We start from the raw sequence: 26,521 nt of genomic DNA, 5'->3' as shown, positions 1-26,521 counted from the left end.
TACAGTTGTACTGTTGTGATGGCCTTCAGCTGCTTGGGTGAGATCAACCTGTGGTGAAGGGCATGTGTCTGGAACAGAGGCAGATATAATGTGTCTGAGTGAACTGGAGCACTTGGAAAACCATTGTTGTGCAGTCTAAATTGGTTGAAAGTCTACTTGTGCTCCTAACTTCTTAATTTTCCTTAGTTCATCTACAAATTTTAATTTTTGTTAGAAATATAATTTGCATTTTTTAATGAACTTGTCTTCTCCAGCAGAAATAACTTTAGTAATGAACAGGCAAAAATAAGAACACACAAATTTCACCACACAAATTGCATGCCTTTGTCGGGTGAGAGCACAATGGAAAATAACTTATGGTCTTGTCAGCCTGACAGAGTCCATATTCAGTAGTGTGCAGATGGAGTTATGCTCATAGCACTCTTCATTCTGCCACCCTTTCCATTACCCAGCAAAATCCCTTCCCCAGAATGATACAGCTTTTTTTAAGTAGGGAGACTGTTGGCATGATTGCATTCTGAGCATGTATTATGGAGGGCTTTTCTGCCTTAAGCTGGTACTGCTATGCTGGCAGTATTTGTAACCCCAGTTCTTATCCTGTGGTCATTTCAGTAGTGACTCTCTGGTGTGTAAGTAGTGGCTGTCTCTGCTGGAGATGCTGTTCCACATAAGTCCATTGCTGGAATAGGTCACAGAAACCTTTGGCTCCCTGGTTTCAGAGCAGAGTATTTTGAATTAGTGCAGTCTGCCCCTTGCATCTGGAACAAAGGTTTCAAAGTTTCCTGCTTGCTGTCATCCTCTGCTGGCATAAATGTCTGTGAAGAAATAGTATCTTAAATGCCAGAATTGTCTGTGTAGCTGAAGTCTGATAACACTTGTATGTACCATTGATGGGTGTGGTGGCAGAATTCATGCAGCCTTATAGTCAAGACAGTATTGCTGGTTGATGAGGTACTGTCAACACAGCAATGTATTGGGTTGAGAATATTTTGATGTACACTCTCAGAAAATACTTTTTGTTGTCCTTGCTTAATGGAAGTAGTTCACTTTTTGTAAAGCTTGTTTATTTTGGAGGCTAATTTTTGGTAGTGCAGACATTGTGCTATATGCAGACAGTTTGCTAAGTTTGATGGGCAGTATTTTATGGTGAATCATCTGTGTGGTGTTTTGCTCTATCCTCCCATCTTACCTTTGCTGGATTCCTGAAGAGTATGTTTTATATCTATGTGTCCCTGTATCAGAGAACATCCTCATTCTTTGGTTACTAATTTTGATTTTAGCTAGGTTAGCGTTTCTCCATTTTGAAAGTGTGGTAGTATATGCAGCTATGAAAAAGAGCTTGGTACCTATAACATCAGCCTGAAAGATAGTAAAAACATAGTAACTGGTGGTTGATTCCTTTCCTAATGTCCTATAGAAAGGAGGTAGTTCAGAGCCTCAGTCTTTTTCAAACATTTTTGATTATTTTGTTTATATTGAGATGAAGTAGTTTGGCAGTTTGCTTTTCTGAATGCTGAAGGCAAGGAGAAACCAGAGTATATGTTCATAAAGCTAATAGATTGAGGGTCAAAATAAGGGCAAAATGAATCCTCTGTGAATTCAGGAGTTCTTTGCAGGATGATGGCAAGCTTAAAATGTGCCACAAAATAATTTTTAAAACACCAGGAAATATCCTCTTAGTAATAAATAAGATGATAGGGTATTTGGCTCATGAAACTCTTGAACTACAAGTCCCTGGGACTGGAGATTGTGCACGGGGGAGCATCATTATGTCACTGTCTCCTTGGCTGCAGGAGAAATGCACATTTGATCTGACCTTTCTGGCCCATTGTTTTGTTGCTCTATTAGCCTTTTTGTTCTTCCATGCCACTGATACAAAGAGTATGGAGTTAAAGCTACTTGGGCATTTAGTATAAGTGAAATTGTGGCAGTCCTCAGTGGTACTTCAGTATGCTGACCTCAGTTTTCACCTAACATTTATGGAAAAGCAAGGCTGAAGGGGGAAAGCTGGGTCCAGCATCTGGACTAGAGCTATCTGGGAAGAGGCTACTTCTGAATGTTTGGCCAGACAGTGGTGATATTTCAGTTAGTGAGGTCAATGCTTGAGGAAAAAGCACTCCTTGATACACTTCACATACTTGAAACATTTCAGTCTTGCTTTTAAGGCAACTTTCCTCCTCATGGGGGAATAGATAGATACAGTTACACCTCTTAATACTGTTATAAAATTTTTCATAGCTAGGAAAGAAAGAAAAATTCTAAAAAAGGTATTTCCATCAGAGATAAAAATGTTGCTCTAGGCAAGATATGTTAAGGCAGAATTCTCCTTTAAGGTAGGTGTGCAGGATAAAAGTTAACTATAAATGGACTGATGAGCAAAAGCTATTACTTATGGGAGAAGCAAGATTCAAGACATTTACTGATGATCATTAGGACTGAGAAGATTGCAGCAGTTGAAGAGATATCCCTTGTCAGATTTTTGCAGTCTGTTGCCATTACACAGGAGATGTCTCCCACTGCTGATGCTGTGGAAGTCATTCCCAAGGGGCACAGAAGTGCTGAATAGTGTCATTTAAACAGAGCTGTTTAAGGCAATGATGAAATGTATTGTAGTAGGATGTGGGGAGTTAATTTAATTTCATGGATTGTAGGAGCCCTTCTCTGAAATACAACTGTTTACTAAATCTCTGAAGCTCTTCTGGGTTTGTAGGACTGTTCTGAATGACTGGGACATAGTAGTCAGATGGATGTGGGCCAGGGTTTACATTACAGGCATGGAGGCATGGAGTTAAATATTACAGTCCTGCATGTCTGTTCTCTACTTGCCTTTGTCAAACTTCTTTTCATGGAAACAGAGACTGCAACTTTTCCCCCTTGATTTTTTTGTCTTGCCTCATATGGTAGTTCTGAGCGTAAATTAATCAATTTCAGGAGTTAAGTTTTCAGGTTCTATAAATTTCTGTGCATAAAAAATTGTCCTGTAATGTAATCCAGTCTTGGAATGGAACTTGTTTGGAGATTTTTGTGTTAATTATTTCAGTTACTGTAATTTGAGATCAAAACAAATTGTCATATGTGACATCTTAAATTGAATCTGTACAGTCTTATAACATTAATATTTAATGTTGTTATATTTAGAGTTTTAACAGTTTCTGTCATGCACAGTATTTCTATTGATTGACAAGATTGTACACAAGAGTTTTTTCCTTGAAGTGTTTCTGATCTAAGTTAAGTGAATGTACCACATACTTCAAACTTTGTGTCAGTTTATTATGACTATTTTAAAAAATTGTGCATTCAGTAATCAGTAGAACCCCCTGGTTTAATGTACAGATTTTCTTACAGAATACTTTTTTAGAAATTAGTACAATTTGGTGTATAATTAGTACAGTCTGTTATTCAGGAATATACTCTTGTGTTGTGTACTTTTAGTAGTTACATAGTTGAACTTTAGGATATCTGAGTTTTGCATTTTGACTTAATGAAACTGAAGAAATACTGCTGCTTTGTCTGAGAATGCTGTGCTGAATGCAGTGAAAGGTATTAAGTCATGATTAGGATGGGAAAGGAAGATGTGAAAGCCAATTGCTTGCTTATGATGAGTATGACTGCTGTAGTCATAGCTGTATGCCACAATATGTGCTTCTGAGGAAACAAAAGTTTAAATGTCTAAACTTTAGAGGAAAGTTCATCTCTTGTCATTAGTCTAGTTGTGCTTAATGATCTCCTTGCAGACAAAGAGAAATTTGATTCAAATGTTCTTATGTTAACCTCAGAAATATTTTCCAAGAATTTAAAAGGAAGAGGAAAAAAGTCATTGCCTCCTTTTATTGAGCATCCATACTACAAAAGCAAATATATCCCAGGAAGCAGATACTCTACATTGCACAATAAGGCGGCAGCCACACAGGAAAGGTTGGGCTCTTGGCACAGCCCCTAAGGGGAAATGCTTCCTTGAAAGGACCCATTGTTGCTGGGTCTGGGTCTTCAGACTCCCAGTTCTCCACTAGAATGGCTGCAGGTCTCTTGGTGCTGGGATGGGGCATCTTTGCCATCCCCATTATCCAGCCAGAATAGTCTTGGTTATTTAATCACATAGAAGGGCTGAGTGAAGTTCACACCTCATGTGAGAAAAAAACGTTTCTTTGGAAGCAGCCTCAGTGCTCAGCTTGAGAGCTCATGCTGGGTGTAATGGCACCATGCCTTACCCAAGATATTTGGAACAGTTTAACTTTCTCTTCCAAGAACAAACAAAACATAGTCTGTGAATTCTAACCCAAATGTCTGGTATACTCTTCCCAGAGACAAAAGAGCTAATAAGCATCCAAAATAAATGGATGCTCTGTTGGATTCCCTGACTGTGGGACAGGTCTTCTTTCTCTCATGTCAGTTAGGTAAGAGATTCAGAAATCTGAAAAGAAATGGGTAAAGACTGTCTCTGTGAGCCTGAGAGTGGGAACAAGCTTTGGGTGATTGTGATTTTTGGTGCTTGGTTTCCAGTTGAAAATTTTCATTAATGTGAATTGCTGCTGCTTGAAGTAAGATAAATGAGATGGTGGGAAGATTAGGTGGTAAAATGCTTGACTAATTGTCCTTGAGATGACCAACAGCTTTCCTAAATTCTCTTCCAACATATCTTCAACTTCTTCATTGCTGCTATATTAATAACAAATTTCTAAGTGGTCTGAAAATAATGATCTGAAGACTGGTTAGAAAGTAAGTTTTGAGTGTAGTATTGGCCATAGTACTTCGTTATCATAATGAATTGACATACTGAATTTATTGTTAGATGTAGAATTATCTTTCCTTAATGTAGCCTGTACTCTATTATAAACATTGCAATTGCTCTTACAGCCTGCAAAAAGTATACTTTACAAAGAATACACTCTACAAATGTAAATACAATTTTGGTTTGGTGATTGTTGGATACAATGGTCTTCCTTAAGCCTAAACACAGAAACAAAAGCTTGTATTATAACAGAAAGCCTAAGATGGGAAGTGATAAAATAGGTATTGAGTGGAGGGCTTTGTTAAAATTTAGCTCGTGTACTTGTAAAATTTCCATGTATTCATTAAACTATTATGTCATTCTTATTGTTAGAGCTTGGTTAGTTGACTAAAGTGTTAAGCTTTGTTTGTAGTACAAATTATAACCTTAACTCCTTTCAAAATGCAGCTGAAGGATTTTTGATCCTCCACAGTTATTTTAGTTGCGTGTCTTACCTGAGCATCTGTTGTACATTATGTGGATAAGTTAGTGTTTAAGGGTTCAGCTGCAAGGTACTGGAGAGCTGTAACTGCCTCAGCTCCCATTTCTGTAAGGTGCATTTCTTCTGTGAGGCTGCCTCTCAAGTAGAGATCTCTTGTGTTTGTAAACCTCATGTTTGTAAAAATACAGATATGTTCAAATAATACTGAAAGCTTTACAAGTGCATTATGTGTGTAAGCTCATGGTAATGCATGTTGAAGCAAAAGTCAGAACCTTTTGGTTTTTAAAGTCACAAAAATGTGATAGCCCCAGGCCTTTGAGTGCCATGGGTTTTATGTTTTAGGACAGGCAAAGAGGCTCTCTCATGTGGGGTCAGGCTTGCCAGGTGGTGTGGGACGTCTTTGGCATTGTGCTGCTGATCACACATGGATCTTCCAAGTCCAGGGTGTAGCAAAATCCATCTGGCACACACCATGGCTCTGGTCCTGGCTACCTGCAACAGTGAGGCAGAATCAGAGAAGCAAAAATGCAGAGTGCAGGCATACCTGTGTACAGAAGCTCCTTGGAGACTGAGAATCCAAAAAGAACAACTGAGAAACTCTTTCCTTAAAGGATGGACAGAGACTAATGGTAAATCCTGATTACAGACTCTTTGGTGATAAGAGGCCATGAGGTGCATTTTAGTAGAACTTTCTTATAGCTGTTTGAGTAGATTTCAAGATTTTTAATTGCAAATGTATTAAAGTGGTACTTCTTTAATTCTCAGTGGCTGCAGGTTCTGCCTGTCTTGTTTCAAAAGCTGCCAGTAGAGAAATTTTAGGAAATAATACATTATTTTTATAGATGCTAAAGTAGGATATCTTATGTAAAAGACAAGGACTGGAAAGTAAATACAGGACTTATGTCCAAGACACTGTGCACAGGAACGTTGATTTCATCCCTTGCAAGCTGGAAATGCTGTGTCCAGATTTGCTTTTTTGGGGGATTGATTTTTAGCATGTGCAGCATATTATGAAATATGTTTTGAGAAGAACATGCTTGTAAGCATTTTATAATCTTTTTTCTTAGCCTTGTGTCAAGGAAAATATTTCCTCATGTCAAGGAAAATGAACTGCCATCCCTTTCTCATAATGATCAGCTGTTGCCCAGGCTGAGTTTTCACCTTTCCTAAGAAGTTGGATGTATTTTCAGGTGGAGTATTTTCTTAGAAGATACATTCATTCCTCTTCCTGGCCCATTACTGCCCTTCCAGTTTGAGTGTTTCTTCAGTTTTAATTTCATTGCTGCCAGAATGGCAGAGATTGAGCATTAGCTGATGTTTTGTGTATGTGTAGCAATTCTTTTACCACCATTTTGGGCCCATTGCATGAATCCCAAAAACTTTCACTATAAAGTTTGGAAAAAATGGACTGTTTGGTAAATCATCTCAGTGTGTGTGAATCTCATGGTGCCGTAACAAGAATAAGCCCTAGTGGTAAACATTGCCTTTGTAAGGTCTATTCCCCTGTAGGGTTGATTTCTTCTTGGGGCAAAGAAGAAATCTTCTTTACCCCAAGAAAGAGGCTGATTTCTTTCTTGGGGTAAAAAGTTGAAAGTTTGGCTCTAAAGTGTAGAAATTCTGAATTTATGAGTGACTAATGTTTGGCTTTCAAGTTGCAAAAAAACCCCTTTTTTTCCCCCTGTGTTTTGGCAACTAGTTGGGATACAGTTGAAGATGATGACTTTCAAGGTGTTTTTTAGTCAGAAATATGAAAGGCTTTTCATGACATTGACCTATTTAGAAACTTAATTTTTAATACCGGAGGTGTAAGGTGGCTCTTAGTGGAAGATGTACTTATTGTAAATAAGTTCTGTAAGAGGAGTTTTAGTCCTTTAGTAGCCTGTTTGGACCCAGGAGAGCCCGGTGAGTCACTAGGACAGTAGCTCAGATGTCAGGAATAGGAATTGTGTTCAGTTGTTTTCTAGACAGGTCAGTCAGGTTTTTTTTGTTAGTAATTTTCTTCCTGTATTAGTTTACTTTGTTTGATTTATTTATTGAGAGTAATTACATAGGGTGCTGAGGAAGATTTACTTGTATTAATCTTTGCACAGAGGTGAATTTGAAGTTTGGCCTCTCTTATATGTCTCTTGTTTTTCTGTCTGCCTTGCTGTCTCTTGGTTTGCCTTTTGTGTTGTTACCAAAGCAGAGCTGGTTGAGCCTTGCCTTGTACAGAAAAGTACCTTGTTTCTGTGATGTTCAGGTAATCACAAAGTTCACTTTCTTAGCTTTACAGCACTCGGTCTCTAAAGGTTGTCTGATCTGGTGTGTGTGATTGCTTCATTATGCTGTGTGATAAACTGCAAAATGCTGAGTGAGAAATGCCTGCATTTCTGACCTGCTGCCTTTAGCTCCTCTAAATGAATGTTGTTGTCTTCACTCACAAGCGCTGTAAATACAAGGAAGGGTTTGGTCAGAAGCATAGATGCTTTTAGCTGGGCAGATAGTATCAGGGCTTGTGCATAGCCCTCCGAGTGTCTGCAGGCTCCCGGGGAGGCATTTGTTGTTTGAATAGAAGGAGCTGGACCGGGCGGCTGATGCCTGGAAGCGCAGCCTCCGCGCCAGCCCGGCCACAGTCTTGCAATTGTTCGGCCACTCTGGAGGGAAGAGGGAAAAAAAAGGCATTCCAAGCAGTGCCAAATTTTCTTTGATATGTTAATCTTTTGATAACAGTTTGAAAAGCCCTTGGAGACTTTTTTTAGATTTTAGACAAAATAGTTCATTTGTCAGGACTTCCCTTGTAGATAGGGTCTCCGTTATTAAGAAGTGCCTCGCTAACTCATGGTAACAAAAGCAAGTGCAGAGGACAGCTGCTGGACTGCTCGTTGGTAAGAGAAACTATTAGTTATCATAGGACTTTTTACAAAAATCTGAGAAGAATAAAGTAGGGAGTCTTTAAGATACAAATGTGTACATTTACTCACATATTTTAAGCAGACAGATCATGAGAGCACAAGCAAAATTAATGACTCAATATTTTTTTATGTGTGTCCATACATGGATTTTATTAAAGACTTCAGCTTTAATAATTTTTTTTAGTCTCAGAAATCTGGGGTTTAAATTACCTGTGGTTGCAGGAGATATTGAAAGTTTCTTCTTTTGGAGCTGTAATTTGTCCAGACTTTAAAAATTTTCTCTTGAAGCTATGAAACTGCCACTTATATTGAAAAACTGGAAGAATAAACAGATGGCAACAACATGTGTATTATTTAGTTTTTAAGGATTGTGGAGTTGGGACAAATGTTGAAGGCAAGAGAGGGAAGATTTTCTTTGCTTCCCACCCCAAAAATCAAACTTTTAGGGTAAAATTTGCACTGAAGTAGTTTACTAATTACGCCAGCTGTTAGAAAACTGACTTGAGATAAGCCTGTAGTCCTTTGAAAGTGTGGCTTGCAGAAATCCTCAGGTGTATTGATGGAGACTTGCTCTGGTGCTTTTAGAACAATTTCTTTAATAAATGCTCCATAACTTGCACCTCTTTTACTGTTGCTACAAATGTTTGTTGCTTTCAAATATTTTGGTGCAATTGCTTGGTATCCTGGTTTAGTCAGGATAGACGAACAAATATGGAGTGGTGTAGTAATTGAGAAAAAGTGCAGCATTTTCTTGATTGTGAGGGATGCATATAGTTTTAAGCTCTGTACACTGCTGTAATTTCTTTAGTGGTCCAATTTGTGATTTATTTTAGCTCCAAAATAAGTATCTTATTTGGACTTAAGTATCAGCTCAGGTCTGAGGCAGCAGGTGCTGCTGTCCTGCTCACAGCTGCACAATCTTCAGGACAGTAACACATTGGAAATGCTGTTCAACTTAATTTTTATATACTGTGTTTTGCAGAGTTGCAGATTTACTGTTTAAGCTTGTGACTCAAGTGTATGCTCTTAGAAGTACTTAACGTTCAGACACTATTCAGCTGATCTCTCCACCATTTGTTAAATTTATACCTACATTGTTACAGAATGTTGCAAGAGATTTCAGTCTCTTGATCTCAGTGGCAAGCTGCCTTTTCTTTTACAGACCTTTTTGATATTTCTTACTAGTCTGACTCTAGAATATGCTTAGCTATACAATAGCAATGCAATAAGTAAAAATTATAAGTGGAGTAATAGTAACTTTCAGCATTTCCATTGGTTATAAGTCTTCTTTCTTGAAAAGGTTGCTATTTTTAATTTGTTAAAAGGGGCAGAGGATTTCTCTGGCTATTCCCTCCTAGGCCAGAGAGAGGCTGAGTGGCAGCCTGTAATTTGCATCAGAGGCACATTATATTTGGATATTCCCATGTTCATATTGCTTATTGCAAGTGGACTTCTGCTTCTCTTCAAGTACTAGTAAAATGTCCTACTTTCTTACTTGGTCTGGAAAGACCAAGGTTTACATTTAAATCTTTAATTGAAGGTTTAAAGTAGTGAAATGTTTAATTCCCAGTCATATTATAGAAGGAAGGAAATAAAACTCAAATGCAGATTGCTAAAGTCTCTTCTGTATTGGTAAGGTTTTTTCAGTCTGACCCAGCAGCCTGAAGTCACCCAAAGAGGCAGCACCATGTGGTGGTGTTCAACCCCAGCTTTCAGCAGGGCAGTGGGACACAAAGAATTTGCCCATTTGAACTCGTGGTGACATGCTTGGGCTGATGGTGTGCCAGAAGAGATATGATAGGAGGGAGAGTGCAGTTCTTTCTTCTGGAATAGGAATCATTTTCATCACCCATCAATGAAGAAAATAGTTCTATAATGCTTTTTAAGTTTAGAGATTTGAATTGGACTTTAATATGGAAAATTACCAGTGGTATGTGCCATGTTGAGAACATCTATTAGTTGAAGGTTGTTCAGTAAATGATTCTGTATAAAATAATGCAGATGGAGCTAATGATGTGAGTCAGAAATAGCCTCCTAATTCTCCTCATGTATTCCCTGTCTCATTCGAGCCAGCTGTTCAAAGAGCTTACTGAATCACAGGAATTATTGCTAGTGCTGAGATTTCCTTTCATACTTCTTCAGACCCACAACTTGATGTTCCTTCCCATTGCCTAAATGAAGGCAATTGCACTTTTCTCTCACACTCCCATGGTGTCCCATAAGGTCCCATAATGGCCAAATGGAAATCTCAGTTGAGATCTGGAAGCTATTTACATTTAATTTTCTGCCTGGTGCTTTCCTGTATCAGGCTCCTTCTTGATATGTCCATCAGGGTTGGAGAGTTGCCTATAGGACCCTTTTTGATCTTACTGTACATCATAGTGGGGAAGTGTGTGTTTGTTTAAGAGCAGACTAGCTGAAGTATGATTAACCTAATAATTCTTTCCTGGACCTTTGAACTTTATTAGGAGTATAATTCTGTAAATACACAGAATATTTCATGACTTCTTGGTTGAAAATATGATTTGTATGGTGTACATAAAGTTGTTTGATGTAATTAATTCAAAGATTATCCTCAGGAGCTTTCTTAGCAGTCCTGTGTAGATTTAGGACAGATTTTTAACTGGTTCTATGTGTTATCTACATCTTTCACTGGATAGAAAGCTCCTTAGTAAGAAAAGTGGCAATTTAAATGAAAGTGTGGTTTAGAACTTTAATGACTTGTGTGGCTTAATTTCCAAATAAATCTGCAGTAAAATTATAGTATAGCAATAGAAAATTGTCAGCTTAACAAGTCAAGGGAAGTGTGAGCTGATGTTCCAATCAAAGGAGGCAGTTGTTGGCAAGTTCCCTCCATTCAGAACAAAATGCCAACTGTATCAGTTTATGAAGTACTGAGCTTCTTCTCTCCTGAGACTCAGCTTTGTGTTGTGATGCAGTTCTCTCCTTTGAGTGTGTGTTTCTGAGGAGGTCCAGTTTTGGGTAGCAAAAGAAACCTTTCCTGTTGGGTTCCTGCTTCATTTATTGGGTTAAGGAGATGGTAGGTGGCAGAAAACACGTGTGGATATGATGCTGTAGATAAGCTGCAGGAGATGGGAGGAGGGACCCTTTGAAGCTGGCATTGCTCGTGAATGTAAGTGCATGGATCCAGGAGCTGGCTTTGAGAGGATCTGACTTGTAGTCTGGTGATTTGGTTTGTGAAAATGTTGGGGAGTTAATGGCAGAGAGGTTGGTAGTGATTGTACTTATTAACATTACTTATTAATAATAACATGTTCTTATTAATAATAACAGCCTGGAAAAGGACAATTAGAGTAGCTGCTTGTGCTGTGACTTAATACTTGAGGACTGGTTATAAGCTGTGGTAGTAAGTGCTGTATTCTGAGAGATTTATCTATGTGCAGTAAATAAAATTGAAAGCTGTACCATGTCAGTGCAGAGAATTATAGTTAATCTATGTCTTGGCAGCTGAGCACTGGCTATTTAGTGATTTTAATTGTGGTAGTTTTTTGTTCCTGTGCATTAATTATAAATTGTATACAATTAACATGTACAAGGGTGCCCAAATAAAGGTTAGATGGTACTTTTGATTTTTCTTGTTAATGCAATGAGGAAAATTCTGATAAGCCTCACTGTATTTAGCCTTAGTTTGTAGCTCTCCCCTTTTGGAGTTGGGATCTGTGTGCACTACATTCATGTTGTAGACAGTGCCATATTTTTTCCATGCCTTTTCTTTTTCATGAAAATTGTGATCATAATCTGTCCTCAAAGCACCTCTCAAGATTAGCAACTGTGAGAGATTTTGATGCAAATTGAGTAGTAGAGGAATTGGAAAGAAGGGGAAAGACTGACCAAAAAGCTTGTCTTGATTTAGAAATAATGAACTGGGGACTAAATGTTTTTAAGCAAGTATTTATTCTGCTCAGATGAGAAGTGTAGATCTCAGGGGTACTGTGTGTTTCCTCTTGAAGGGTAGCCTGACTTGTGAAAGCATCTGATTTGAGCTATTACATATAGAGGGATACATATGTGTAATATTAACCTACTTCTTTTAAGCTTTTTTTTTTAATAGGATTAATTTACATTTCCAGCATGAAGCTTCTAGAACATACCAAAATCTGCTTGCTGCATGTAAAATGTAGTCAAGCTAAATTGGTACAAGCTTCTTCCTCCTCTTAAAGCCTGGTATTTATGCAGGGTTTCACTTGTATTCGTCTGATGTTCAGTCATAAAACTTTTATAGACCTCCTTGGATAGTTACTTCTAGAAACTAGTAACTGTGCAAATTGAAGATAAATATTAATATTTGGTCGGTGTTGGGTTTTATATATGTACTTACTGAAAGTAACTTGAAACAACATAAAACTTAGATATAAAATCAGTAATGTTGTTTCTATTTTTAATTCTTGTCTTGTTGAAGGTCTTCCATATCTCAAGTTGAGAAGTTCCATATCATACTAAACATGGAGAAAGAAGAAAAGAAATATGTCAATAAAGCAGAGGAAGATGAGATGGTAATGAATTCTGTTAATGTTTTTTTATACAATGGAAGAAACACATTTTCAGGGTTTTCTGCTTAAAGGGGGCAGTACATTGGGAAGTGAATTGTCTCTGTTTAAATCAATTTAGCAATTTTATAAGATTATCCTTGGCAATATTATTTGGTATTAAGAAATTAGTCTTGGGAGAGGAAAGGTTTTTGTTAAGGTCAGTAGTCCAATAGATAACACATTTTGGTGCTTAACATTTCTACTTTTACACATGAAAATGGAAACAAAGTGAGTTGTGTTTTGATTTTTCTGTTATTACTAATATTTTAGTGTTCTTTGGTTGTTTGGTTGTTCTTTGGTTTGAAGAAACTTTGGAGTTACTTCTCTCCAAATCTTGGAGATTTTTTGTTGTATTTTAAAACAGGTTAATGTTTCATAATGTGATTCAAAGCAGTAAGCTTTGACGGGAAAGTACCAGCAGCTAGTCTTTCAATTTCTAGCCCACTTGGGGTTCATAGGGATTTTTCTAGTCCATTTGGTATAAATAGGGATTTTTGTTTCCAAAAATAATAGGTTTCTGTGAACTGAAGTTCTTGTTCTGTCCTTGTCCACCCTGCTAGGAAAAGTAGTTCTTCACTAGACAGCTCTAATATAGGAAGTAAGCAAATGCATCTTAGAACAGGAGGTGCTTATGGCCTGATCACTGAAGTTAATATTTTTTTGAGGAAATAATTTTATTTTCTCTTAAAAAGAAGCATTAACTTCTCTCACCATCTTTCACTCTCCTATTTTTATTGTTGAAGAGTGTTTTTGAGCTAAGAGAGAATGGGCTTTATATTTCTGCTTTTTGTCATCAGCAAAGGTGGCAAACCAAACTTCTGAAAAGCCTTTTCTTAGGAAAGGAGTTTAAACAATTTCTAACACTGTTTAATGAAAAGTCTGTTTAAAAAAAAAAAATCCTAGAAGTTCATGTCAGTATGAACAATGGGTAGGACTCAGTGGGAAACTTCATTACCCTTTTACAGCAGGAAATATAATCTAATGATGTAATGTGAAACTCAGGAATGTAACACAGTGTCCAGTAAATCACTAAATTATTTTCTGTTCCTGGCTGTCATCAAGTTAACTTGGTGCTTGCACACTGAAAACGTGGGGTTTTTTTCATGGGAGAAAAAAAAAACTAACTGGTTTTCTAACTGGTGCAAGTTACAGAACCTTAGAGTGTTGAGTTTGTAAAGTAGCATTTCTTGTTAAATGTCAGGCAAACTAAGCAAAATTCTCTACTAGAAAGTGATGTTTGATATATTTAGGGGCTTTTTTAGAGTGTATAAAATTCAGCCTGCAGTAGTAATTCAAAACTGTGAATGCTAGCTAATTAAATGCTATGTCATAAAATCAGCGTTTGACAAAACCACACACTTTTGCTCTTAAGTGTTCAGCTGACTTGTGCTGTGTCATGGTCAAAAATGTTGCTGTTCACTGAGAGTTAAGGCAGGTTGTGTTGCAGCCTCAGTCCTTAGGGAGTAGTGCAGAGAGGAGACAGTCTTGCAACAAAATGTTTTACACAGTGTGGATGATCTGCCTCTGTCAGGCTTTTATTGATGTTTATATTTCTGACTAAGCAAAACAGTTCCTTTTTGCTTCCACTCCACCATGTATTAAGTGTTCCAAATCTTTCTTTCCCCCACAAAAGAAAAAAGAGGAAATGGCTTTGAAATTTGATTTACTTTAAATACTGCACATTATGAAAAATTAATGTTGGCATCCCAGGCACAGTAATTAAGAGAGTCATCATTACTTGTTTTACTGCCATGCAGGAGATCTATGGCTATGATCTGTGTCGCTGGAAGTTGGTGCTAGTTACTGTGGGAGTGATCTGTTCTGGTGGCTTTCTTCTCCTCCTCCTCTACTGGATGCCCCAGTGGCGTGTGAAAGCAACGTGCAGAAGGACTGCTCTGAAGGACTGTCAGGTGGTTCTGCTGAGAACAACTGTAAGTGTGCAGGGGGTGTGCTTCTCCCTGTTTGCAGTTCCTTCTGTGTGCTGGAGTACACCAGTCCCTGCCTTGCAGTGTAGATATGACTGTGCTTTACAGCAGTGCAGAACAGTGCTCCTGGGGACTGGCTGTGTGTAGCTGTGTGCCTCTGTGGGAAGGCTGAAAGCTGTTTGCAGTGGGCAGAGTGAGTAGTCTGTCTTTCAGTTTGAGAATCAAATACAGGAATGCTGTTGTCATCAGCAGTTACAGAACAAATACCTTGCTCCTATAAGCTGAAACATGGTTTCCCCTCCCTCATTCAGCAAAGATGTTTTTGTTCAAGTGAGGTGTAACTGCTGACCCAAGTGCAAAAATGTGCTTTTAGAATTGGGGAAAGAAAATTATTCTTAAGGTAGCTGATATGGAGATATGTTCTGTAGTTCTGTATGGGCTCTACTAATCTATGATCTGTGATTTTGCTGCAGCTGTTGTAGTAAAATGCTGTTCAAATGCTCTTTCAGCTAACTCATTTTTCCCCCTCTTTCTAAGGATGAATTCAAGATCTGGTTTTGTGCAAAGGTTCGCATTATGCCTTCCTTGGGAGCCAATCCTTTACAGAATCCTCACCCTGTCATGCACAAGGTTTCAAATGGCCATGCTGTTCATTTCTCTGAATCTGCTGCAGAAGAGAATAAAAACGATTCGAGAAAACATTTGCCTGTAAGTAAACTTGCAATACTTTGCTGGCTGATTCTCAGGTACTATTGAGAATAAACACACACAGTACAGTACATGTGAGCTGCTGCTTTTCTTTGAAAAGCTAACTCGTTTTTGAGTTGAACAAACATCTCCTCAATAACCTGTTACTGAAAATTGTGGAAAGCTTGAAATATTATGTTGAAAGAAAAGTATTCATTTCTCAGTGAAGCTTTTCTAAATTCAGTTTCTGTCACCTCTCAGAATAAAGTCAGTCAGAAGAGAGGTGTTAAGTGGTACCAGTTTGACATCTATGTTTTCTTGCCCTTACAGATTCGTTACTTCACACATCACAGTGTGAAGTATTTTTGGAATGATTCAGTTCAAAGTTTTGATGTTGTACGGTAAGAATACTTTTTTCTTATGTGTTGTGCTTCAAACTGTGTTTAATAAAAAATAAAATAGCATGCCTAAGAACATGCTGAAAATTTGTGTTATTTTCTGACCAGCTGTTTTAGCTCATAGAGTGTTTGTTTGAACCATAGTTAGGGCAGGGAGATTTTAACTCAGTGTGAATTTGGAAGGAAGGTGTTTGTTTAATCTGCCTTTATCAAGTGTGATTTGTGTAGGGTGACAGGCTGCTTGCTTCTGCAGGCTTTTTTGCCTGTTCTTGGGGTGTTACTTCAGAACCAAAGCACCTGTTCATAGACAGTAGTACTTCTATAAACACTAAAAGGCTTTGCTTATGATGAAATAACTTAGATTTTTTGTGTTGCTGAGCTATACCCAAAAGGAGTATCCAGGAAGAAGAGGAATTCACCAAATACCTTTTTTGCTCATGTTTTTGTGTGTCTATTTCTACTTTAGTGCGGTTGAGCTGGATCTGATCCATCTTTTGTTACTTTTTAGTAACAAAACCAGGTCTATTGCACTGATAAAAAATGTCTTTTAGTGGGCAGTACTAGCTTGTGATGCACTGTATTTTCTTTTATCCAGCAACACTGTTGCATGATGTTAGGGTTGAAGAAGAAAGTTTTTCTTTCTGCGATAAGGCTGTCTCATAGTGCCACAAGTTAAATGAGCACAGGCTTCTCCATTTTTGGCAACTACCCATTAAAACAATAAATTCAGATCACAAAATCTATTTTAAGCTTGAATTAGTAGTGTTCACTGCATTGAACCATCATGTGGAGATGGGTTTTTTCCCCAAAAAGGTGTGTGCAAATAATATGGAAAGTTATTGGCAATGAAAACAATTTTAAGAAATTGCTGTAACACAAGCAATTACAGAACTGAGCTGTCCTCATCTGGGAGGGTGGAAATGTCTCAGTTCTCAGGAGTAAATAATTAAAAGTTTTGTATGCATTTTTTTTGTGTTAAGTCTCCTATGAAATACAGTTGTGCAGGTAGTGACACTCATCATTTTGCATTTAAGGCTCATGTTTTCATGCCTATAGTGCTCCTAATTTAAACTGTTCAAAGGGAATAGTTCTCACAGATGAGATTAAGAAACTGTACTTGTATGTTAAGAACAGGTATTGGAAAAAAATCATATGATTCTATGTGTTTAGAAAAAAAATGTTGTTCCTTAGCATTAAAGCAGTGACTTGAAACTTAGCATTTGTGGCTATTTGACTGTGCCTTTTGATGTTCTTGTGATAACTCAGCCAATTTATAAGCACTGGAAAAATCTCAGATATGCCTGTGAAGTTATGGGAGCATTTATTCAATCACATTCTTGCTGATAAGCCAGACTTTCCTTTGTTTGATGTATTAGCCATGACTGAGCCTGGCCACTTGTTTAGTCCGGTACAGTAGCTGAGCTGGACATGATTATTTAGCTATTGAATAATAAAGAGGAGAAAGAAGTGGATCTGAGACATACTGGATACTGTTAGAGCACTAAGTCACTTTTCCACAAGGTCAGATAAAAATCCCAGTTTGTTACAACTTTCCTCTAAAGGGTATGATTATGTAGTGAAGTAACTGGATACCATGTGCAAAATAATATCTGAGCTTGTGAATGATAAATATTCGGAAAAGAAGTCTTGAAAAATTTGTCCTTCTCTAAGATATGTCTTCTTATTCTGCTCTTCAGTTTGTAGGTATAAACCAAACATTGATATTACCTAATAACATGGTAGAGAATCAAGTTAATATTTATAGAAACAGTCTGTGAGACAGAGATCTTTATAGTAAAACCCTTAAAGCAGGCAGCACATTTGTAGCTGTGATCTAAGCACAACCCTGCATCATGAAGAGCATTCACTTTGGGCTGCCAGTTACACCAGCACTCAGAGACAGAACAGCTTGATCACATCATGAAAGGCTTAGCACAACACAGAAAGGCAGCAAATTAAGATTTCTTGGGCAACTAATTCAGTTATGAGAGCTTGAGTTTCATATCATTGTTCTTTTTATATTACCATAATATTAAGATCACTGTTTTAAACACAGGAAATGAAAGTGTAATTGTTCTTGGACTAAGTCAGACTTGGTCACATAGCCGAAGAGGATGCAACTCTGACCTTGGATGTCTGTTTTGTTTTAGCTACTGTCAACTGAATTTCTGAGTGGGTTGTTGAGTGCTTTATATAATAAACTCTACACACAGGGATTTTAATGCCCTGGGAATTCAGTCTGTAGCAGTAGTGTAAAAAGCAGAGAACATTGTGCTAGAAGCTCTGTCCTTGCATGGACATAGCACACATAGGTATGCATATTTGCATATAGAGCACTTACCTTTAAGGACCCTCCTTAAATCCACTGTTACATTTCTTTTCCTACAGGAAAAGAAAAGTTGTTCATGGTAGAGTGGGAAGAAAAACACAGCTATTAAGAGTTTTGTGTGTTTTTAAATTTAAAATAGTATTTTTAAAATCCTTGGACTTAAAAAGGTTTAGAGAAACCTGGTAAACCTAGGGCCAGGTTAACACATAATTTTCATCTTCTGTTCATGTGCAAGCAGTTGGTGGAAATGTGATCATAGGCTTTGCAGTAGTGAGGATATTTAAAGCTTTCCCTGTGTTCTAGAGAATGGAAGTAATTGTTCTAAATACGCACAACAAAGAGTTGGATTTTTTCTTTTTTTGTACTGGGACAACTCAATCCTTTTTGACAGATAACAGATATCCAATATAAAAAACATTTGTGTGAAATAATGCTAGTTTTGTCATGATGTCTGTGAAAGCCTTTTGGAAGGTGAAGATATTTTCCTGTGTATCCAAAGTATGTCCATGAGAAAATGCCTGTATATTGGGCAGCATACATCTGATTTACTGTGTTTGGTAGTCAACACAATCCCATAGCTGTAAACAAAACAATGTTTTAGATGTTTCTGCATATATGTAGATTTCTAAAGCACAGCATTGGCTTTCACAGCGTATGGAAAAGTCCTGTGAAAATGAATCTTCTGGTGATAAGAAAGAAATGGAAACGTAGGATGCATTTTTCCTAGTCATGGATAACTCTGTGATAGTAAGATGATGTAAAATAGCTGTGGTATAGATTTATTTAATAAATTGATTAATAATTATTTATAAAAAACTTCTATTACTACTTAGAGTCAAACAAAGATAATTTGAAGAAATGTTAATTTACATTGATTTCATATAACATTTTATAAAATTGCTCACTTTTTAGAAGCCTTTGAATACTAGTTATGCTAGTATTATACTTCATTTTTTAAGTGCCTCCATTTTGATTGGAATAGATGTTACTATCCTACAGAGTAAGATATATCAACAAGGAGATTGCTTTTAATGTGTCACTGGTATCTGCAGTTGTGACAAAACCATCTAAGAACACATTTGTCCATAGATTTTGTTGTTTTATAAAATGGTGTCTACCTCTTGGCAAAGACCAAGCTCTTTTGAGTCACTGAAGACTTAATTTTAAATATCAGATTTCTTAAATAATTCACTGACTTTTCCTTTATTTAGAGGTCTAGATGAATCTACCTTCTGCTCTGCAATTCATAACGAACACAGCACAGGACTGACAAAGGGAATGCATGATTACAGGTAATATTGCAGTAGTATTTGAGGGAAGAGTTGTTGATGTTTCATTACCTGTGCTGAGAGTGTTAAAAAGCCCAGAAGACAATTGAGTGATCTGTGTCTGATTTTTTTTTTTAAATGAGACCTTCATACAGGTTGAAATTTGGAAGCATCTGCTTGCTTATCAATTCATCTTCTGGCAGTCTGTGTCTAAAATAAAAGCCTTTCCCTTCAGATAATTTTGAGGGCTTTTTCATGTCACTGTCATTTAATCAGCTCTGATCCCATCAGAGCTTGGTTTCTTGCTCCCTCTTTCATGATTTGCCTTTTTTCATCCTGAGAATAAAACTTAAGATACAGGACCTTGAAAACATTGTTTTACTGCAGGATAAGAGTTAACACTGGTTTAAGCTTAAGCTAATGAGAATCACATACTGGATTTCAGAATGACATATTTAATAACATTGGGCTCATACACAGTTTACTGAGAAATCTTGTTATGAAAGAATCTAAAAAATAAGCTACAGTTTAAATTGAAGTATAAAATAATTATCTTTGTATTGGAACATCTCACTAGGTAACTGTTTTCTGAAAAGCACTTTTTGAAACTATGATAAGAAGAGAGTCACAGATTTGGGGACATGTTATACTTTATCAGATTAGTGGGATTACTTTGACATCAATAAGACTCCTACAAAAATATTAACTTTTTTTTATTTTTCTTTTTTTTAATGCAGAAAAGCATTCTATGGAGTAAATGAAATTGCTGTGAAAGTGCCTTCCATTTTTAAGCTTCTGGTTAAGGAGGTAAAATCTTTTCTTTAACAAATTAAAGAAAAAAGGTATATAATGGAAAGTTGTTTCAAGTGCAATGACTGTTGACTGTTGGAAACCTTCCCTTAGAGCCCAACATTCTAAAACAAAATGGCATAGACCATTTTTTTCAGCTCTCCAGCTCTCCTTAGAGGTAAAGATCAAAGAGGCCTCAGCTATAAGCTCTCCAGAGTTCACAGCCTGATGACTTAGTAAGGACATTAGAAAACATATTAGAATTCTTTGAAAGGGTCAGCATCTTACTTATTTATTGTAGTTAATTTAGAGCATAAAATGACTTCTGTTCTCCATGAGGAGGCCAGGGATTTTATGTTACAACATATTTATTTTAACGAACAAATGAAATGTAGTATTGTTGGATTTGTTCAGTTTTCCTTGTATCATGTGGATTTGAATAACTGGTTTGTTATTTTGTGTTATAATAATACACAGTAGAACTTCTGAACAAAGAAACTCTCCAACCTGATCTAACAGAGTAAGAACTTGAGGTATCAGGGTATTTATTAAGAATAAATAGAAAATAACATCCAAATTTGTTTAAGAATTACAATTTAAGGTGCATCAGATATTTCCATTACCTTGTTTTGAGGTGTAGGGGAAAATGCATGCAGGCTTTGAATTCTGTATCTGTTATTATTTGAGTGAGAACTGTGCTTTTGAGGGGCTGAGGAGGTAGTGAAAAAAAGGATCATTTTGTCAAATCAGAAAGTATGTATAAAGAACTGAAATTGTCTTCTCCCTGGAGGAGGATGATTTCAGCTTTGTTCTGCTGGAGAACCCATGTGACCTTTTGGTGTAACTTGAATGTTCTGTCACTCTTCTAGGTTCTCAACCCTTTTTACATTTTCCAGTTGTTCAGTGTGATATTGTGGATCACTGATGAGTATCACTACTATGCATTAGCAATTGTGATTATGTCTGTAATATCCATTGTTAGCTCACTCTACACCATTAGAAAGGTAAGTTGAAAGAAAATGGATGCATCTTTTTGGCTTTTTACTCATTGCCTTATTTTGTTATGAAATTGCCTACAAATCTTTAAGAATTTTTCAGAATTATACAAATAGAATATTGTTATGCATTTTCCCTCTTTGAACTGAAAGAATTTGGATTTATAGTTTTCTTTGAGACCTTTGCAGCCTTTCCACGCTGGTAAATCAATAGGTTGGCCTCAGGCAGCAGAAACACTCCCTTGCTTAAATAAAACCCGGACACAAGTTTATGTACCAAGTTTTATTGACAGTAGTGATTCCATCTTGCATTGTTTCCTTGTTTGAAAAGGCCCTGCTGAACTGAGCAGCAGTGAAGCATATGGATTGTTAAACTGGTGATTCACTTTGCTCTGTAGACTTAGCTGATGGGAATCAAGGTAGTAATTATCCTTCAATTGCAATCTTTGAATTCAGACCAGAGACAAAAAAAAACCCCAGACAACTTCTACCTTAATTCAAGTTCATACAACTACTGCAGCTGTTACTTTTGTATGTTAATGACCAAATGATTTTATAAGATTTTACAGGACAGTGTATGCTTGCTTCCAGAATGCTGTTAAAATAGGATCCTGTAGGGGTTGGTGCACTCAAACTTTATTTGCCCAAAAGTTTTCTAAACTATGCTCAAGAGAATGTTTTGAGTAGTGTTTTGTTGTTAAAAAATGTTAGTTGAGAATCTCATCACTTGTACTGTAGAATGTGCATTTAGAAGAAGACAAGCTTTGCTTTTGAATAATGAATTTTTCTTCCCTTTGCAGCAATATGTTATGTTACATGACATGGTAGCAGCTCACAGCATTGTAAGGGTTTCTGTCTGCAGAGGAAACCAAGGTAAATGTCACAGGTGGCTTGGAAGGTTTAATTTGCTTATGAAGTGTGAGTGTAAAGTGGGTCTGCATCTGTTCTTTCTTTAATCAGCTTGAAATGCTTGCATTCCTTAGCAAAATTGCATGGGAAAAGAAGTTCAGAGTGGAATTTAGATAGTATAATGTTTTCAGGGTTAATCTTCTCGATGGAATTTTCAGTGAGCATCAGGTTTGTTCTAGATTAGGTGCTTGTTCTATTGCTGTTTCTCATTCTCTACCATTCCACTTCTGTAATTGTCATTCTGGTTTCTTTCCTGACTTAAAGATGTGCATGTGTTGGGTCTCCATTACAATTTATTACCCAACAAGGGCTGCAAGATGATTTCTGAACTTCCCCTCATTTGGATATCACAGCAGTTAAAGGTGTGGTATCCAAAAGGTGTGATGCATGATACTGTTTTTAAGACATACATTGGTGTTGGGTTCGTGTCTTTATACTGAAGTTACACTGCAGCTAATCATTAATATCTTTTGTATAAGCTCAGTTCCTTTCATTTGTCATGTTGCACTCTATCCATGTGCTCTGGAGTTTATTCTGTGGTGGAATTGGGGTTTATCAATGGCCTTTTCTTTATATTTTTAAAATCTCTTCATCCCATTACTGAAATGAAGTTGTATTTCATTTTGTTAATAGTCATGCTTGTCACCACCTGGATCTTGAGTGTGAGGATCTTTATCAGGTTTTATAGGTGGTGGCTATTTTCAAGTAAACTTGTTTGTGTTCTAATATTCAGAAATAGAAGAAATCCTTTCCACTGACCTCGTGCCTGGAGATACCATGTTGATTCCATCCAATGGGACAATTATGCCGTGTGATGCAGTGCTGCTCAGTGGTACTTGCATTGTAAATGAAAGTATGCTAACAGGTAAAGTAAATTTGATAACACAGTGCTGCAGGGCTAAAAGTATCAGCTTATACCTGTGTGCATGGTTCCTTGCAGTATGTTTTAGCAGAAGTGGTTATGTTTATTTTGTTTGAAATGTGTACGTTCTTACAATTAGACATGTTCTGAAGTACTTAGGTACCTGTGTCCTGCTTATCTGCAACAGCCACCTAATACTGCTTGGAAACTCCAAAAATGAGTGATTGTTTCTTGTTAAAAAAATTTCTTCTTAATAGTTTGTCTTCCTGCCTCTTTACTTGATGTTCTCAGTGCAGATGGAATTCAGAAGCCTATCTCTTCAGAAAATTTGTGCCCAAACTTTTTAGCTTCTTCCAAAAATGAAGGTAGTGAGTAGAATGTTCTACTGTATTTAAAACCACAAATTATTATCTCAAGTTGTGCCTGCATATGCTGAAATCAGGTGTCTGATGTATTTAAAGGACAGCTTCAGTGACTAGGATGGACTTTTTGTTATTCCTAGGATAATCTGTCCAAATTGACAGCCTTTAGAAAATTTTAGTTCAGAGATTGTGTGTTGTATCGTGTTCAGTTTTTCTGAATATATTTGATCCTATTGCTACTGCTAGCAACTGATAAAAATTGATTGTTCCCGTAGTTTGAGTGCACTTGGTCACCAAAGGGGCTGAGAAGAATTTTCTTCAGCTTCTAGTTTTTCTGAGTAAAGATGGGGGTGATGCTTTTCAGCAAGAGAAGGAAGCTTTTTATTTTTGTTTTTTATTTTAATGAACTGTGTTTTATATCACAAACTGTGATTTGAAGTAAGGGTCACAGAAGCTCTATAAGGAAGTTAAAGGAGGATAAGGAGTTAAATACCATTTGGGAAGGTGAGAGACTACCTAATATGCTGAAAGGAAGATGACTTGCATGTCTGCCTGTGCTGGTGAAGTGAGATTATATTATTCTACTTGTAGTTGTGAATGAAAAAAAAATGTCTGTTCTTCTCTGATCTTGCTTAGAGACTTTCTTTCCTTTAAGGTGAAAGTGTTCCTGTCACAAAGATTAATCTGCCAAACCCTTCAGAATATCCAAAAGCAGTGGGAGATGAGATCTACAGTCCCGAGGTGCACAAGCGGCACACGCTGTTCTGTGGAACCAACGTCATCCAGACCCGCTTCTACACGGGGGAGTTGGTCAAAGCTCTGGTAGTGAGGACAGGTACTGATTGTTACATTTATCCCTTGTTAATGTACTACTCCTTCTTGTAGGTTTGTGTTAATTGGCTGATACTGCTAAACTTGGTAAAGGAATGTACCCCAGATAGCCTGATAGAAGTCTTAAAACAGTGATGAAACTAGATGATGGTCTGAAGATTAACAGTTGTCAAGGAAAAAAGTCTTCAGCATCAACTTAAAACTTATTTGAATGTGTTTTCATGGTGAACTGCATGTGCCTCTTGGAAAAGGTTTGAGTGGATAGTGGGGAACAGCTGATTTTAGCAGAGTCATTCACAATGCCAAATGTTTTTCTTTACCTAGAGTTATTTCAAATGTTACAGAACATTTACTTAAAAAATGAGTTTGATCTATCTACAGAAATGCTAATTCATATGTTAGAGATCTGGTGTTAAATAATAGTCTATGAAAACCAATTGCATGTACAGCAGGGTGAGCCCAAACAGCAACAGAAATGAACTGCTGAAAGCAAGGCCCTGAGCAAGGGCTCAGCCTTTTCTGTGGTGGCTTGCACGCTGAAAAGCTGTCAGGGAACTGTCACTAATGCCAGAAGACCTGGCATTGACATTGAGGTTGTAGTAATAGACTTTGAAATCTAAGCAGATGAAAAATGTTTTGGGCACACAAAATTGGGCAATGATGTTGGCCTATTTTAAACGTCGAGGCAAAAGTTCAAGGAGGGCCTTGGGATATCTGTTGGTTGTTCAAGTGTAAGACCTTTAGAAGGATAATCTTCTAGTATAATTGTCAAAATGCCATCAGGAGGTGCCTTTCTCAGAAGATGACTCTCCATGCTGCAGTTTTTTCTAAATCTTTCATTCTGGCTCTCAAGGGAACTTAAGTAGACCTGCCATTTAAGTATTTGATGTTGGACTCTGAATATCTTAATTTTCTTTCCTGCAAGTACTGGCTTAATTAGACAATAAATATACCCACTAGCTCTGCACTGTGAGGGACAAAATGCAGTACAGCAAACTCTGCCAGGCCAAACCATGTGAGGATTTGCTGCTGCTGCAGAGGAGGGGTTTGTTTGCATCAGCTGCAGGTCCTTGCCATAGGAGAAAAGCCCTTAGTATGATGTGCACATATAAGCGCCTTAATTACAGTATTGCAAAACATCTGCCGTGGATATTGAGAAACAGTTGTAATGAAATTAGTAGCTTAAGGGTTTTATTGAGGTTTTTAATGTATTTTAATAGCTTTGCTCTTGTTTGTATTTATAATAACTTACTCCTTTTTTGTTTCTAGGCTTTAGTACTGCTAAAGGACAGCTTGTTCGTTCCATACTATATCCAAAGCCAACTGATTTTAAGCTCTACAGAGATGCCTATTTGTTTCTCTTGTCTCTGGTGGTGGTAGCAGGCTTTGGATTTCTTTACACAATTGTCAATAGCATCTTAAATGAGGTATGTTTTCATTTCTGGTCCAGAACTGCCTTACTTTAGAAAAGGGGTGGCCATGACTTCCATCACACTTCAGATGATGTGAAACTATTTGATTTAAAGTGAAAATTTTTTGCTCTATTTTATATCAATGAAATGAGACAAAGTTACTGAGACTAAAATTCAGCACAGAAGCAGAATTTGAGTATCTTACAGAGAAATTTGAGTTTACCTTGGTTTCTCTTGATTCAATTACTAGATTTTTATCTTTGTTATATGTAAGATTACCATCTGACTTATATTTGGAAGAAATAGGATACAGCCCATCTAAACATGCTGCAGGCAAAAAAGTCCTTATCAAGGAATTTAATTTTTTTTGTTGGTTGTGGTTTTTTTTTCCCTCTCCAAAAATTTTGCATTATTCAGCTAATGTTTTAAAGTAATACATTGCCAGGGAGAAAAGTGCACATTTCAAGTTATGATTTGTGTATAATTTAGGACTGGATTATTGTGGTTGCTGATGGTGGGTGAAGATTGTGCTAAAATTCTGGGCAATCCGAACACACTGTACTGGGGAAAACAATGTGTGGGTTTTGCTCTTGGTAGCACATCAGTGAATCTGTAGGCAGTGAGTTCTTGCTCATTGACTCTGACCTCTCTTGCAGGTTCCAGCTCGTACCATCATCATCGAGTCTCTTGACATTATCACTATCACGGTGCCTCCAGCACTCCCTGCTGCTATGACTGCTGGCATCGTTTATGCACAAAGAAGGTTGAAAAAAATTGGCATCTTCTGCATCAGCCCACAAAGGATAAATATTTGTGGCCAGCTGAATCTTGTGTGTTTTGATAAGGTTAGGTGAATTTTGAAACCTTGCTACCTGAAGGAGCATTGTCTTTTAAAAGGGAGTTTGTATAGATAAAAAGGGAAAACTCATTATTTTTCATGTAAGTTAGATGATTTGTGAACTGTTAGCTTCCAGGTATTCAGTGTTTACCATCTGTCAATTCTCCTAATTTAATCTGCTCTAAAAAGTTGTTGCAATTGAGCTGCTTTCTTATCTCAAGACTCCCGAGTCCCAGCTTACTACTGGCACCTCAGAAATGTGAGA

The 26,521-nt window shown here is 37.2% G+C and overlaps 1 protein-coding gene across 6 annotated transcripts in view; it reads left to right on the top strand.

Annotated features, from left to right (window-relative positions):
- ATP13A3 (ATPase 13A3) overlaps positions 1 to 26,521 on the top strand; it is a 55,572-nt gene that overhangs the window by 7,698 nt on the left and 21,353 nt on the right. For all 6 annotated transcript variants that reach the window (XM_050977951.1, XM_030227313.2, XM_050977952.1 and 3 more), the window contains 12 exons: positions 12,522 to 12,615; positions 14,409 to 14,582; positions 15,114 to 15,284; positions 15,594 to 15,664; positions 19,202 to 19,282; positions 19,996 to 20,065; positions 20,917 to 21,051; positions 21,843 to 21,915; positions 22,685 to 22,816; positions 23,831 to 24,010; positions 25,276 to 25,433; positions 26,075 to 26,263. In XM_050977951.1, coding sequence (XP_050833908.1) covers positions 12,565 to 12,615; positions 14,409 to 14,582; positions 15,114 to 15,284; positions 15,594 to 15,664; positions 19,202 to 19,282; positions 19,996 to 20,065; positions 20,917 to 21,051; positions 21,843 to 21,915; positions 22,685 to 22,816; positions 23,831 to 24,010; positions 25,276 to 25,433; positions 26,075 to 26,263 — 1,485 coding nt within the window. In that variant the 5' untranslated portion in view covers positions 12,522 to 12,564. The remainder of the gene's footprint in view (positions 1 to 12,521; positions 12,616 to 14,408; positions 14,583 to 15,113; positions 15,285 to 15,593; positions 15,665 to 19,201; positions 19,283 to 19,995; positions 20,066 to 20,916; positions 21,052 to 21,842; positions 21,916 to 22,684; positions 22,817 to 23,830; positions 24,011 to 25,275; positions 25,434 to 26,074; positions 26,264 to 26,521) is intronic.

Source organism: Serinus canaria, chromosome 9 (genome assembly GCF_022539315.1).
Source record: "Serinus canaria isolate serCan28SL12 chromosome 9, serCan2020, whole genome shotgun sequence".
NCBI lineage: Eukaryota > Metazoa > Chordata > Aves > Passeriformes > Fringillidae > Serinus > Serinus canaria.
The sequence above is the reverse complement of the archived record's forward strand: the minus strand, read 5'-3'. Positions and strand labels throughout refer to the sequence as shown.